The sequence below is a fragment of the Silurus meridionalis genome, chromosome 27 (assembly GCF_014805685.1).
Source record: "Silurus meridionalis isolate SWU-2019-XX chromosome 27, ASM1480568v1, whole genome shotgun sequence".
Classification (NCBI taxonomy): domain Eukaryota; kingdom Metazoa; phylum Chordata; class Actinopteri; order Siluriformes; family Siluridae; genus Silurus; species Silurus meridionalis.
In genome coordinates, this window is record NC_060910.1 from 12,362,348 (window position 1) to 12,379,002 (window position 16,655).

At 37.5% G+C, this 16,655-nt stretch overlaps 1 protein-coding gene across 1 annotated transcript in view; it reads right to left on the reverse strand.

Annotated features, from left to right (window-relative positions):
- The window catches only part of pdzd2 (PDZ domain containing 2), a 91,560-nt gene that overhangs the window by 60,748 nt on the left and 14,157 nt on the right, over positions 1 to 16,655 (reverse strand). The window contains exon 2 of the mRNA XM_046841765.1: positions 11,183 to 12,083. Within this exon, the coding sequence (XP_046697721.1) occupies positions 11,183 to 11,691 (509 nt within the window). The 5' untranslated portion in view covers positions 11,692 to 12,083. The remainder of the gene's footprint in view (positions 1 to 11,182; positions 12,084 to 16,655) is intronic.

Genomic DNA, 16,655 nt, shown 5'->3' on the forward strand with positions numbered 1-16,655 from the left:
TGAATAATATACACAATTCATACTTCAGGTTCCCCCCCACCACCAAACTTCACCGTGTGAAAGGGATCGAGTGAACAGGAAGAGCATAAACACTCAGAACCCAGATTTATCCACAAACAGGTCCTGGAAGGAAAACAACCGCAAAGCAGTTCCAGATTTGCTGAAAGACGTTTCCTTAAGCTGTGACCTGCATTTTAAGGTGGTGATGTAAAGAAGATGAAGTTTCCATAGAACGCCTGATGTGTTTGTGATAGAAGTGGTTCGAAAAGCAGACACGGTTTAAGATGTTATCATCAGACAAATCACTGAATCGTTGATCCAATCAGAAATTTGCCTGCTTTACAACAAAAACGTATCTTCAACCAAACAGAGGACAAAGTCCCACATTCCTATAACAATTTCAACACAAGATGTTGCCAGATAGGAAAAATAAAGTACATAAATAAATCTCACAAATGTGGCAGTATAACTGATTATTTGCAGCACCTGTGTTTCCACTGCCTGGTTAACCTGCCAAAGTCTCTTTCATTACGGAGGACATCCGGTCTCCAGCGGCTGTCTGAGCACACATTCTTTACATAACTCTGTGGAATTTAAGTCGGGAAATGTCCAAAAGACAGTAACATCATTCACAACTAAAGGCTTGCTGCACATAATTTGAGATCCAGTGTGTAAAACGCATACTATATGTAAAAAATGTGTGAGTTATTAGATTAGATTTTAGAACTAGATTGGATTGGATTCTAACTTTACCGTTAGCATCTAACCAAAAGGGCACTGGTATCAGTGTAAGATATCTACATATGTACAGGTTGTTAATGCTATGTGTAGAAGATTCAAAGATTTTATGTTATGATTCTTGGCTTTAGACATCATGAATAAAGATTAGTGACTGATCAGTTCGTGACGTTCTCTTGATTCACGAGCTGATGTTACCATAGTAGACAAAAACGAATCAATTGTAAATGACCAACAAAGTGGAAAAACCATTCGGTCAAAAATTCTACACGTCATAAATCAGATTTTTTTTTATTTCCATTTAGCAAAACACTTAGAGGACTTTAACAAATGGAACTGTTAAAAAAAAATTAGAAAAACACATTTGATCATTGCTATAATTAAAAAACCTTTAAAAAACTTTCATTTTGATTCAAGTTTTGACATCAAAGGAAGATCTCTATTGTTGGTTAGTGCTTGCACATTAGCCCAGACATAATAAATAAAAAAGCAGACGGATTGCACAACAGCAGAACGTTCAGGAGATCCAGTTTCAGTTTTTGAGTACAGAGGTTGACCAGGCTGTGCCATTTGTTTCACTGAAAGCTCCCTGTTTCATTTTCATTCAGCATTTGGGATCCGCACATCTATATGCAGATGGATTCTGCATTCACATGCCCTCAACCCTCATCCTGAACACTGGTGTACCACAGGGCTGCATGTTGAGTCTGTAGCTCTACTTAATGTTCACCCATGACTGTGTTCCTCTGCGTAACTCCAACATCTCCATCAAGTATGCAGGCGATATCACGGTGGACGATCCGATCAAAAACAACGATGAATGGGCCTACAGGATATGAGGATAGAGGATATGAAGCCTGGGAGTATTATGTGCCACCAGCAACCTCACCCTCAATGCTATAAAGACCAAACACCTCATTGTGGACTTCTGGAAACTTCTTGACACTCCCCTGCTACATTAAAAAGAATGTAGTAGTTAGTCTTTCCACTTCGGTCTGTAGACCACTTCTGTTCACACAACTATTGCCCTTAAAACAACCAGAAACTGAAAGTGTCTTCATGTTTTATAGTGGCCAAGTATAATCAACGCATTCCCAGAGTCTGATGCGATAAAAGAAATCAACTAGCAGATAATTCCCCCAAAACGTTCGCTATCAGAACCCAGACATGACCAGTTTATCTGAAGTTTGCTGTGGATTTTTGTTTAAAGCCTTGTGAAAAACTTACTGTATATAAAGAGTCCTACTCCTATTATTCACCAAGTACAAGGTTTTCACTTTAATGCCAAATAGCAACAAACTGCAATTAAAACTATTAAAATCTATTAGTTTTTTTTTTCTTTTTTTTAACAGGTTTTATATTGCATTTCTGACTGATTATAAATCAAAATGTTCTGCAGTGTTCTTATCAGCTCCAGTTCAACTTTAATAGGTGAGCAAAAAAAAGCTGAGTAACTGTGCTGCCATCTAGTGGACAATATTGAGAATTCAAAACAATATTTTAGTGACTGCTCTTGAGCCATTAGGGTATAATAATATACATTCATACATTTGTAATATATTATTAAATATAAAAAATTATATTCATTAAAAATATATATTAAATCTATTTAGACAAAGTATAATGGAACATTTCCAGCCATATGTCACATTATATTTATATTCGAGCTGTCAAAATTAACCGGTTAATAACATGTTAACGCTAATTAATTAAAAAAGGTGAGTCCTCATGCTGTGCGTCAGGTGCAGGAGCTGTTTTAAAAAAACAGATGCATGAGTGCTGTAGCGTTGCTTTAGAGGTTGCAGAAGCCGAAGGTCTGCTCATTAGTGCTTAGATCATACACACACTGCAACAAGTCGGTTTGCATGGCCGTCATCCCAGAAGGAAAACCCACAAACATTTTGCTGAAGACAACCTGTCCAAGAGCATGAATTTCTGGAACCATGTACTGTGGTCTGATGAGACTAAGATAAACTTGTTTGGCTCAGATGGTGTCTGGCATGTGTGGCGAGGCCCTGGTGAGGAGAACCAGAAAAACTGTGTCTTGCCTACAGTCAAGCATGGTGGTGGTAGCATCATGGTCTGGGGCTGCATGAGTGCTGCTGGTACTGGGGAGCTGCGGTTTATTATGGGAAACATGGATTCCAACATGTGACATTCTGAAGCAGAACATGATGCCCTCCATTCAGATGCCCTCCCTCTGTGGTTTGTCTAAATGGTTTAAAAGGTACACATTAAGTCAAATATATCTCTCTTATCATCTGCATGCAGAAGTCTATTTTCATTTCCTTTTCTCTTTTTAAAAAACTGACGAGCTGCCTCATGAGAAGGAAACGCATGAAATAGAATACGTCACGTTCAAACCTTAGCGTTTTTCTTTGCAAGCAGAACACCCAGTTTTTTTTTCTTTCAGAATATTTTCAGAATGTCTGTAGCTCTATATAATATGAGTGCTTTTAAATTGCACACACTTTCCCCCGGATCTGCGTTAGTACTTGAGTCTGTCATGAAGAATCACCTCAATCTGCTAACATCTGAAACTGCATAAGCCATGGGAAAATGCTGATCATCAAACTCCAGTAACACCAAGGAAATTATGTCAGCTTTCACTCGCATTTATCAAGTGGCGATAGGCATTTACCGCCGCAATCTGGCTCATGAAAGAATGACGCAAAAGGAAAACAGTATGAGCCTTCAAATACAAAAGACACGCTTACAGAGCGTTTTGGATGTTAGAAAGTGTGTGAGGAAAACAGATTTTGTCAGCCACAGTATGTTTGTTATGGAGAGGCTTGGCAATGAAAGCAATACATAACTAATACACTAATACTCTGGTTTTGAGGAGAGAAGCCTGGCGAATTAGCGCATGATCTCCTGCATTTAAATCACAATGATGGCACAGGATATGTGGAACAGTACACTACAGGCCAGAAATCTCCCATCACGAAAACCTTCTTCTTATGATATGCAGTATTCAACCTTAACATAAAAACCACCTAGATATTAAGTCCCCTTTGTACCATTACCAGCTCTTACTCAATACATGCGCTCCACAAGGTGTGCTGTTGTGTCTGACAACAGTTTTCGAGCAAGACCTTTCAATTCTGTAATTTGTGAAGAGGAGCCTCCATGGACTGGACTTGTTTGCTCAGCAAATTCCAGAGATGATTGATCAGAGTGAGATGCATTGAATTTGGAGGCCAAATGAAAACCCTGAACTCTTTATGTTTCTCAAACCAATCCTGAACTATTTATATTTCCCCAGGTACGCCAAAAACTGTGATTCACCAGACCAAGTCACCTCTTTCCATAGCTTCATGGTCCAATTTTGTTGCTCACAGACCCATTGAAGGTGCTTTTAGCAGTTAACAGAAGTCAATATGGGAAATCTGACCGGTCTGCAGCGACACTGCCAATACACACCTACACACAGCCAACATTGATGCACTGTGTGTCCTGACATCTTTCTACCATATTCAGCATTAACGTTATCAGCTCAGGGGGGAAGTGGTAGCTCCAGTGGTTAAGACGCTGGATTACTGATCGGAAGGTCGGGGGTTCAAGCCCCGGTGTCGCCAAGCTGCCACTCTTGGGCCCTTGAGCAAGGCCCTTAACCCTCTGTGCTCCAGGGGCGCCGTATCATGGCTAACCTTGCGCTCTGAACCCAGCTTCCAAGCAAGCTGGGATATGCGAAGAACAAAAAATTCACTGTGCTGTAATGTATGTGACAACTAAAAGGCTATTCTATTCTATTCTTTGCTGCAGTAGCTCTTCTGTGGTTTCAAACACAGGTGCCCATGACCCTGTCAGTGGTTCACCAGTTGTCCTTCTATAGATATCATTTGGTAAATACTATTGCATAATGGGAACATTTCATAAGTCCAGCCATTTTTTTTTAGATACTTTAAAACAATTATGTCATTACAGTGTCAACATGCTTGAAGTTGATGTGTTGAAACAAGTTGTGATGGCTAGACGTCTGGGTTATCCATTTCAAATGTTGTTTTGATGCTATGGCTGATCAGAGTATATTTATTAACATAGTACTAAAGCACCTGGTTTTATGTTTATGGCTATGCTATTTAGCTGTATCCTAATTAGGTTCTAAATACTTAAAAAGTGATTTCATTTTAAGAGCAGCACAGCATGGATGTTAGTTAAAGCTAAAGATGTAAACTAGGTGTCAATACACTTTGCATATTATGGTAAATTTCTTTTATATACCTAGATGCTGGGAACAATTTGATTTCTTGTCCGGGACATTCCTTTTTTGTTTTGTTTTAGGTTTTTTAGGGAGTTTCCCAAAAGATAATTAGCCTTCGATATTGTATCTATAGCACTTATTCTGAATCTCCCCACCTGCTGGACTCCACATATCTGAGAACCAATCTTGCTGATGATAAAAAAAAAAAAAAAAAGCAATTTTTACTAGTGCACAACTGATTGATGATCTTTTAAGATCCAGGAACAGGCAATCAATAAAAAGCTGTCAAGAACAATCTTTAGCTATCATTGCCAGTACTTCCTGTGTTGAGAAAATAAAGACTTAAATAAATTGTACATGCAGAAATACAGGTAAAAATACATGTAGAGATATAGAAATACATAATATATACTTGGTTTTTTTTTTTCCCTATATCTAATATGCTTAACCAGCAAACTTGTTTCCAGGCAACCAGAACAAAAAAGAATTTGAAAAATGAACACTTGCCTATTGAATACTCTAGATTAGATCATATATGTGTACATCTTTCTGTATTGCTGACAAATTAGGATTAATTGAGCTGAAGTTTATTTTATGTTATGAAATGCTCCCTGCCAGGTTACTGTGGTTCAGTTTAAGCTATATCCAAGGTCTCTGGAAAATCTTTTCGACCGCTCGGAAATGAGTACAAGGCCGCTTGAAACCTGCTTGGCTGCTATCGATTGTGGTTTGGCATTTAAGAGGGTTAAAACTATTGAAATTTCCTTGATGATTTCTCTGATGTCGGTCCTCCAATTTATGGAACAAAAAAATACATCATTGGTTTCTAGCAAGATTTTCTCTTTGGTGTATCACTGCTGTCTTGCATAAAGCATGCTTTCTTGTTGAGCATGTGGAGAACACTTTGCACAAGCTGAGCTATTTTCCATGCTCTCTACAGACAGCTGCTGAGCCAAACTGTAAAAAAAAAAAAAAAATGAAAGAGGGGAAAAAAAATGGCAGAAATCAGAAAATTGCATGAAGACACATTTAACTAGGAGGGCTCTTTGCAGGGCTATGGTTCTATGCCAAACCCATTACTCTGAAAGGCACTTAAAAAAAATCCCAGTCATGTTTCTAACAGCTTAGAATTGTGTGTGTGTGTGTGTGTGTGTGTGTGTGTGTGTGTGTGGGGGACTCATTTGCAGGTCTCTGAAAAAAGAAAAGAAAAAAAGATTCAGCTCTCATTTTCTAGTCTGGTGACCTTGTGTGACCCCAAAAGACAGACCAGACAAAAATAACCACTTGAATAAAGAGATGAAAAAAAACTACTTTTGGAAATTTTCATTGATCAGGAGCAGTTTTTGGTCTTTGGTATAGTGATCTCCTAATGCCATTGGTTCCGTGTGATCATTACCACCGCTGTGCATTGCGAATGAAATAAAACTGCTGTTTGTGTTTCTTTTTAGAGTGACAACCGTATTTTATACTCCATAAATACACTATATAAACAAAACCATTAGGACACCTGACTTTTCCAGCCATATGTGGTTCAAACCCCCAAACTTTTACCAGACAGTTGGAGGTACACACTTGCACAGGATGTCAGAAGCAATACATTTTCCTTTCACTTGAACTAGAAGACAAAAAAAAAGCAAATTTAGACATTGTTAAATTAAGACATGGTTTATATGGGATACTGAGTAGAAGATCTTGAGTGGCTCACCATAGAGTTATAGAGCTCTGACCTCAACGTTACTGAACACCTTGGAGATGACTTGGATGAATTGGAAAGCTGAGTGTACCCCCAGGTCTCACACCCTACATCCATACCTGACTTTATTACACTCTTGTGGCTGAATGAGCGAAATCTCCATAAACACTACATAAGCTAAAAAAATCCTAAAAATTGGGACTAAATGCAAAATGGGATGTTAAAAAAAAAAAAAAAAAAAAGCACATGCCAATCTTATTGTCAGGTGTCCACAAACTTTTGTCACACGTGCTTATATCAAAGCCTCTTAGTCACTCTCTACAATAACAATTTCATCAAAGCAAAAAAAAAAAAAAAAACAGGTAATAGAACATTTTAAAGTATTTACACTAAGCATATTTTGGACTTTATACTTTTAGAAACATGTATATTGTTCAAAACTCTAATCAAAATGGTGAACTTGTGATGATCATTTTGCTGTTTATAACAGTTTTTAGTCCATTTTACAATGCAAAAAATTAATTAAAAAAAAGCAGCAGTGTCAAATGCATCTAGTGCCTAAAACCACTCTGGTGCTTACTATGAACAGAAAAGGTGTGCATCTGTATTGGAGTGGACATGACCTGAGAATAATTTTAACATAAAATCAGCCATGCATGTTCTCGGGTTTATAACATCAAACAGCCCAGATATGAGCTCCATCCACTGTTACAACACTGTCACATCACAATGGCAGTTTCATTGATTTCTTCTCTCTCATCTCCTCCCTGATCTTAGCATGAGCTCTACTAAACATCGCTATCATTTACGGCACTGCAGAAAATCTATTATTAAATAACAGCCTGCTTTTGACATCTCAAAGGAAACAAATCACATTCTCGAGTCATATATAAGAAACAGATATGCTTTAGTCCTGGGCAGAACACAATCATGCTGTTTTCTGTGCTCCTTTGGTCTGTTTCCAAACACAGCTGCTGTGTCGTGTCTCTGTCAGAGATATCTTTGCCGGCTGCATTCTATTTTTTTTCCTCTGGAGAAAATGAACCACTGTTGAGGAAAACATCTCGATCTGAAGTCCTCCCTGGAATCTCCACTCTTTACACAGTGTGCTTGCCCTGTCCAGATTCGGCTTACGTAAAAGCAACATGTGTTGGGTAATCATTCTACTGTTCACAAAGACACAAACTGCTCAGCTACAACTTCATTATACACACACACACATACACACACACACACACACACACACACACACACACACACACACATATACATATATAAACTGTGTATATATGTGTGTGTGTGTGTGTGTGTGCGTGTGTATATATATACACACAGACACAAACAGACACACACACACAGACACACATACATACATACATACATACATACATACATACACATATATAAACTGTGTATATGTGTGTGTGTGTGTGTGTGTGTGTGTGTGTGTGTGTGTATACACACACACACACACACACACACACACACACACACACAAACATATATAAACTGTGTATATATGTGTGTGTCTGTTTGTGTCTGTGTGTGTATACACACACACACACACACACACACACACACACACACACACACACACACACACACACACACACACACACACACACACACTTTCTTAGTATTACTTCTATCCCCATTTTGTTTTAATGATAATGTCCACTCTAACTTTTATAAAGGCCACAATTCTTTTGATAGAATCTATTGGAGCATTGTTTGAACTCACACTTCATTAGAAGAGGTGAACCATAAGGAAAATCTGACCTTTTGTTAAAAAGCAGTTAAAATGGTCAAGATTACAAACTGGCTTACATGTAAATAAGGGCAAAGAAATCTGCAGACAGCTGATAAATTAAGAAAAAGGTTCATTGGCTCCATTATGCTGTAGGGGCATTTAATTTGCTGGCATAGTTCGTGTTCACATGTCACCTTAACAGGGACGGTCACATCAAAGAAATATGCTAAAAAGAAATGTTTTTTTTTCTTATGGGAGTGAACCTTTACAGAATGACTCCAGACCTATGCACAGACCATAAGCTATTAATATATCAGTGGCTAAACGGTTACAACTCTGGGTTTCTGATCAGAAGGTTCAGGAGTTCAAGCCAAAGCCCTGCTGAGCTGTCACTTATGACCCCTTCAGCATGGCCCTTAACCAGGGGTGATGTATCATGGCTGACTCTGCACTCTGAGCCTGACTATATGTTTCAAATTAGAATTCTTCTTCTCAGAAAAGTTACATGGGGATGAAAATGCTGGAAATCATTTGGTTTTTATGTCAAACTCCCCCATTAGTGTTCAGTAGAGTTGAGATCTGTAGACTGTGATGTGTTAGAATGCACACTGCACCACAATCAGCACTGAGAATCAGCCATCTGTGTGTTTCTGGTTTTCTGAATGAATGGGATTTCATGTTTTTCATTATTTATAATTCCCGAGTGGTTGTTTTAAAGCCACCAAGCGTTTGCATCTAAAGGTCATATAATGTATGAGGTCCAAACTGCAATGAAATCAATGTAAAGCTGTTTTCTTAGTTGACTAAACAGACCTAAAATACCTGGCCCACCAGTGTCTAATACTAACCAGTTTATAATTGTTGTGGCTGCTTAGTTTGCCAGAGAAGCCAATTAGGCCTGCAATAATGGGACACAGCAGTCTGGTTGCCAGTTCTAAATCTTTGCCAGTTCCCATTGTGCTTAAATTCAGCCACAGCGGGGATCTGAGCCTGGGAAGAAATAATAGATGGGATAAAGCGGTAGTTCTATTCTAGATCCTTACAGTTGTGGGAACATTTTTCATAAATCTTTGTGGAAATATATCACAAATGTATGAATGTTTAGACTTATAAAAAAAATTAGCAAGACCTTCTTACTTTTTTTTAATAAAATAAAAGGAAACTGCCAAAGTAGGTCTAATGGAAAGATTATGTAAACCTCCTAAAAAAGTGAAATGCTGAACAAACTATAACAAAAACCCTTTAAAACCCCATATTTCTAAATGGAAGCTATCAAAGATGGATGCATAAGCAAGCCTAAAAAACCTAAAGAGACAGATATTTATATCAATGAACAAAATAAACTACAATGTGTAGTTGAGTTTCAACGTTGAATTCTACCTTTAATACAATAATCTGTTTGGGGCACTGCAATGAAGCACCAAGGCCTCTTCAAATAAATGGCATCCTGAGTTATACTAAAACTCTGAATATTTTGGTTGGCAGCTTTTGCAAAAAGGTTCCGATTTGGACATAAACATAATTTTCAAAAATATGATTAGCAAAAGCATCAATACAGAATTAACATTCTGTAGCACCAGTCTCTAGAATAGAAAACACTTATAAACTGACAAGGGAAATCCATATGCACAAACTAAAAAGACAGACATTACACTCAGACATTACAAGAACACTCAGTGCTTTAGTCTCTACACAATAAAAAGTTGTTAGTGTGCCAAGAATCTGGAAACCAGTGTTTTGTGGAATAAAATGTGCCGATAAGTCCCTTAATGGGCCTCTTAGCCCCTCACTAAAGACTACAGAATGGGAGAATGGGCATCAGGATATCCATAAATATACATTTTATTTAAAAAAACATAAATTTGATTCTGTAGATAAATAATAAATAAAATTCAAACCAAAAGTTCTCAATAAAGGAAGTGGCTATAGTGCATGTCGTTCTCCAAAACTTTCTATATTTATTATTTTGACAATATAATGAATATATGAATATTTTACAACTAAATATTTTTTGGTCTGGCCAACCAACAAAAACCACATTTAATCTAACAGATCATCACAATTTATTTTTTTTTCCCTTTAATGTCATGCTCCACTGTAAATACCTTTCCAAAAATGTCACTGGCCAGACAGATAGTTTAAAAAAAACACCATGGTACAACCCCATTTCTAATGAATGGACCAGGATCAAGATGATGGAATTATTGACAATGGAATAAACTTATAAAGTAGGAATTTGTATTGACTGATATATTCATGTAAAATGGATATTCGTAATCTATTTACTTCTGTAACGTTGCTTTGGGAATATGTCCATTGTTAAAATCACTACACGAATAGAATAGAATAGAATAGAATAGAATAGAATAGAATAGAATAGAATAGAATAGAAAACCAAGGTAACCTAGGTAAACCAAGGGAAAAAAATGTAAAGGCAAAGTGAAAAAGTCTTGTATGAATGAAAGGATAACTTTGATTTAAATATCCGACTGGTGAGTTGCATTCGAAGACCTTTACTGACTCATATATTAACTAGAGGTCGACTAAGATGAGTTTTCTCTGACAGATGACCATATAATCGGCCTAATTTGCAGCACAATTGGGTAATTATTTATTTTATTGATTTATTTTAATCGGTCAACCTCTAGTATTAAATATATTATTAATAATTTACATGATTATTGGTCCCTTGGTTTGTACATAAGAAAATGCTTACCCATGAAAACATCAGTGTAACTCACCCTCTTGTGGTAGACTGGTTTATTAAATGGGTGAATGAACAATTCAGATATCCTACCTGGCTCCGGTGACGTCCACTCCGACCATCAGCTGGCCGTTAAGGGACAACAGCTCATCCCGCAACCTAATGTCACCACATCGTGCTGCAGGGCTTTTCTTCTTCACCTCAGTCACCCAGATGCATCCTACATCCAAAACGGGTCCTTTGTCGCTCTTGCGGCGCCTGCGCCGCACCTTCTTCTTCCCTTCGGGATCCCCAAAAATGGGGATGTTCCCAAAGCTGAGCCCAAACTCAGGCCCATCTACTTCAGCTTTGCTTAAGCAGACTGCCTTCACCTCAGCATCTGCATCATCCTTAAGAGTGCTGCCATTGCATGAATGGCTCTCGCAATCTGTAAAGTTCAGCTGGATATACTCGACCAGCTTGCGGACTGCAGCTCGACATGGTGTTGCACCACTTGCCTTCTTTCCAAACTCATCCTCCCGATCCTGCTCCCCCTGGTTCACCTTCAACCAGCTCTCCAGCAGAAATAGGTGACTCAGTGCATTTTCCTGGGTAATAGGCATCGTAGCTGCTGCTGCTGGGCCTGCCTGGGCCTTCCCTGCATGGTGGGTCTAATGTTTTTTTAGTTCTGAGATTATTAATAGATGGGTGGGGGTCAAATAAGCAAAATGCTGATTGCCTCCATTTGATACAGACGCCCCTCAGACTTCAAAACAACAGCACTGACATCCTCTGATGTTACATTTGGCCTACAAAAGACCATGATGTCATCCAGACAAATAAAGACAGAAGGAAAAGGTTTGTTAAACTACGAAGGGTAACCAGAGAATGTGTGCCATTAACTGGCCTGCTTGGGTCATTCCAAATCCAATTTCCAGTCCAGTAAAGCAGGAATTCCTGCAGCACTGCGACGTTAGAGAATAGATCTTGACTTCCAGGCGCCACAGACATTCACCTACAAAAAAAGAACAGCATATTAGTATAGATGGAAATGATGTGCAAAAAGATGTCCATCTATTGCACTGACTTACCCCAACACGCTACACAGTTGTATGGATACTAATCTCAATTGCCAAGCCACTGACCAGATGTTACAATGTTAAAAATGAAGCTTTTTTCACTTGGACAGATCTGCAAACCACATTTCTGACATTTTTTTACTACACACTTTTGACTTTTGTCTCTGACCACAATCAAATTGCTACTTTGGGTATGTTCTCAAAATAACATGCATTTGTGCCCTAGAAAACCACATCCACACAACTCACAGATGCACTTTGCTTATGATCAAACACTTTTACATGCCTGTAAACAGAACATCAGAGTAAATAATGCAAGGTTAGCTCTTTGAAAGTGATTCACTCTAGGTTATATATTAGATCTGATTACTGCCCATGGCTTAAAGTTAAGGATTTGGAACATAATACTACCTGCAAAAGTGTCACTCTAAAGTGTTTATTCTCTGTGTTTATTTCCTGTATGTGAGACCAAAGTTAATGTCATGTACCTCATCTATCTACGAAAACGTGAACCTAATAAACAATATCCTAACGCTTTAGCGGTCAATATCCTTTTCCTTAAAAAAAAAAACACAGGGAAAAAAAAGATAATAGTAAAAATATAGCAAGCATCACTGCACACTAATGCACACACACTACGCTTCATCTAAAAATTCATTCTAACCCAAACATTAGTAAACAAATTTTGCATATATTTTTTTTGTTTGATATCAAAGCTGTGTTTTTTTCCCCTTAAAATGTGAATCCACCTACTAAATGTGAAAAACATACAATGGTGTAAAAACTTATTTTTCCCTTCCTGATTACTTCTTTTTGTGCATGTTTGTCACACTTTAATGTTTCAGATCATCAATCTAATTTAAATATTAGTAAAAGATAACACAAGTGAACACAACATGCAGTTTTTTTATGAAGGTTTTTTTTATTGAGGGAAAACAAAATCCACAACTGCATGTTGTGTTCACTTGTGTTATCTTTTACTAATATTTAAATTAGATTGATGATCTGAAACATTAAAGTGTGACAAACATGCAAAAAAATAAGAAATCAGGAAGGGAGCAAACACTTTTTCACACCACTGTATGTTACATATGTCTGTTCATGTCTGACACACACACACACACACACACACAAAATAGAGAATACAAATGAATTCCTAAAGCTATGTGTTAAAACAGGCTTTACCCCACTGTTTGAGTCACGTGGCATAGCATCCTGTTCAAGTGACCCTGAGCCATGTTTAAACAATTCTAAACATGCCATTCATTATTACTGACATTATGTTTTACAAACTACAAAAGAACCACACTGCCTGGCTGTATCCCGGTAAGCTCAAATGTTTTTTATACTGTTTCCTCTTGTCTGACATTGAATCGTTTTACAAACAGCCAATAACTGCAAAGAATTCCCAATCCAATAACTAATAAACATTTATCACCTTCGTGATAGAATTAGATTATATTTTTTTTATGAAATCTGACAGAAAAGAGGGTGATTTCATTGAGCATTACACAGCAATATATGTCAAAATTCCAATATGACAAAGATTTTTCAAAAACCGAGTAAAAATGGAAATAAAGCATTGTGTATTGTGTTCTCATTTTCACCTTTAATTAAACATCTATGGCTTTGCACCAATCAAATTAATGGAGTATGCATCAGGGACCTCTGCTAGGGCCATTAACTTTTGTCCCCTTAACTGCTGAAAAACAGCAATGCAGCTTTCCCCTGTACTCAAGGATTGAATTTCAGAATAAATACCTTTCCTGTTACCGTTTTTCATGTAGTCCAGAGCGCTGATGTAATGAGAGCTAAAAATAAAACCTGATGCCATAATCTTAGCAAATTCCAGAAAGTAAGAAGCCTGAGTTTCAAAGTGGAAGACATGGTGCACATATCCAGCAATGGTCAAGTCCAAGATCATTTGTCACACAGCAAGGGTGGTCTTTCTGAGTCACTCTGCTTTCTCCATTAAGGATTAAAACTGTAGATTTTCTTGCCACTTGCTACAGTATTGTACAGCTTTGTGCTCCTTTGTCTTCTATGATTCTGTCTTTTTTCCTTAAAAGTACTGCCTTCAAAATATCAATCTCAATGCAGCGGTTAGAAACGCAGACTGACAAATAACAAACTTGGAAGCTAAAAGCGGGAGAAACAGTTTACTTAGACTTTTCTAAAGCAGGCCTCTCCAAATCTCCACTAATCACAGAGAGTATAAGCAGAGAAGCTTTGAAGAGGCCCATACCACAGCCCTATGGGGTTCTGCCCTAGTGCCGAGGCAAAGACATAATCTAGACTTGTCATTATGGGTTGGCTCCAACTACGACTTCATCTCCGTTTTGATCTGTTAAATGTTGTCTTCTAAATATACAGGTAAAATGCTTCATTGTTAGGGGCGCCATGGGATGTCATTAGTTTTGCCATTGTAACGTGAGATATGGTCTGTTGTTGGAAGTAGATTACGTGTCCCCGGTTAGTTGTTTTTTTTCATTCATAGTTGCCTTATGTGCAAGCAGACTTAGCGTTTACCAGTTTTTCGGGGGAACTTGCACTTGTTTGTATTGCAAAATTAACATTTTTATTTGGTATGTATATTTCAGAATCACACTGTACACACATTACAATAAAACCCTGATAAAACAAAGTACGACAAAAGCCTACACATAGCTCATGTAAGGATGCTGTTTGGCAGGTTTCCTCAAAAAACAGGATGCAAATGGACAGTAGGAAAATGGCAGCTGGTGAACTCTACAGGAAATCACACGACACAACCAAGCCTGTGATTGGTTGTTTTGTTACTACTCGATTTGTCCCGGAAACACAATGTGTACTGTACATCTACAAAAACTCGCATTTTTTTCCTGTGCATGCGTGAAATTTCTGCAACATCTTCCACAAGATGAAGGGAGAAATTTCTGACAATTTCACATATTGAGGGAGTGAATGAATGAATGAGCGATGGAATAAATTATTTTATTTATGAATAAATAAATTGAATGAATAAATAAATAAACACCTATTTTGTGTGTTTCTGATATGCAGATATTTGTTAAAGTATGCTTAAATAACATATTTTAGAAAATTAAATATTAAACGAAAAAATCAAACACACGTACAAACATGCATAAACATCTGTATTAACCAAATTGGGTCCAACAAATGTAAACTATTTTATATACTTTTTTACATGTATTTCATTTTATTAAATCATTTTAATTTGTGTCAATTAAAATGATTATTCAATTAATCAATAGTTTTTTGTGTGTATTGATAAAGATAATCACTATTTCTTGTACGGATCAGGGGTGTTAATAGTATTATAAATATTCACAGTTTTATAATATGTTTTATAATAAATAAATAAAAAACAGTATTATACAGAAACAACTGTAAATTATTTCACCATATTCGAGACAGGAATTAGACGCATTTGCGAACACGCGTGTTACAATTTGTATTTCTGGTATGTACCGAGTAGTGACAGTTACAAACTTGTTTATGTATATCTTCTTGAAGGTGTAAAACTGGGATAATATTCTGATAGCGCCCCCTGCAGTTCTGGGGCACTCATACGCGCTGGCCAGTACAAAATCACAGAGACTATGAGCACTACATTTGAAAGCTGTTTTATCACATTGCCTTTGCATAATGCCGAGGATTTGCTAGCATAACATGTCCATTTACAGGTAAACATTTTGTGGGAAAATAAAGATGTCAGCCAGACAAATGATATATTTTCTGTGCAATGTGAAAAGAAAACACAGCAGCTTGAAGCTTCACTTTTTTGTCAAACATGATGTGCTCATACACTGTGTCTATGGTCTTAAAATAGTTACACTAATTTCTCTGTAACAATACATGCCTTGACAAATCTACACTAACTACTATTTCTTTTGACCATTTTCTAGCAATGCATGACTGGGAGCAAACTGCACAGTGAACGAGCAAACAGATTTATGATTTGTCCACACTTGCATTGGCAAAATAGGGTTGGATCGTACTGTGTAATTTAGGTAAGCATCCAGCAGCATTTACCACAGCAGTCTCTCTATCTATCTATATTTAAAATATGTGCATTCACCCACAACCACTCTCTAAGAAGGTTCAACTGCTTTGTTGCCACATTGTTCCATATGTGAACATATTATTAGGCTTACAGACAAGACAGTGTGCCAGATGGGATGTTAGGACAGAGGTAATCCCTAGCACTGGCAGAGGGTGCTGAGGGTACAGATGGCACCAGCACAAGCTGAGGCCAATCTGCCCAGGGCATAGTTTGTTAATCAAGTGCATAGAGATCAAGTAAAAACCCCCCTCATTGTTTACAAACAGAAATGCTGGGGCAGGTGGACAAATGGTAGTTCTCAGACCAATCGCCTCAGTTTAGGCAACATGCCTAACCTTTTGGCCAAAAGGGTGTTAGTAAATTCAGGTACTGATGTAGTAGGGAGTTCATCCAGTTCCAGTTCATCCCATAGATATTCAGTAGGATTAAGTTCAGAGCACTG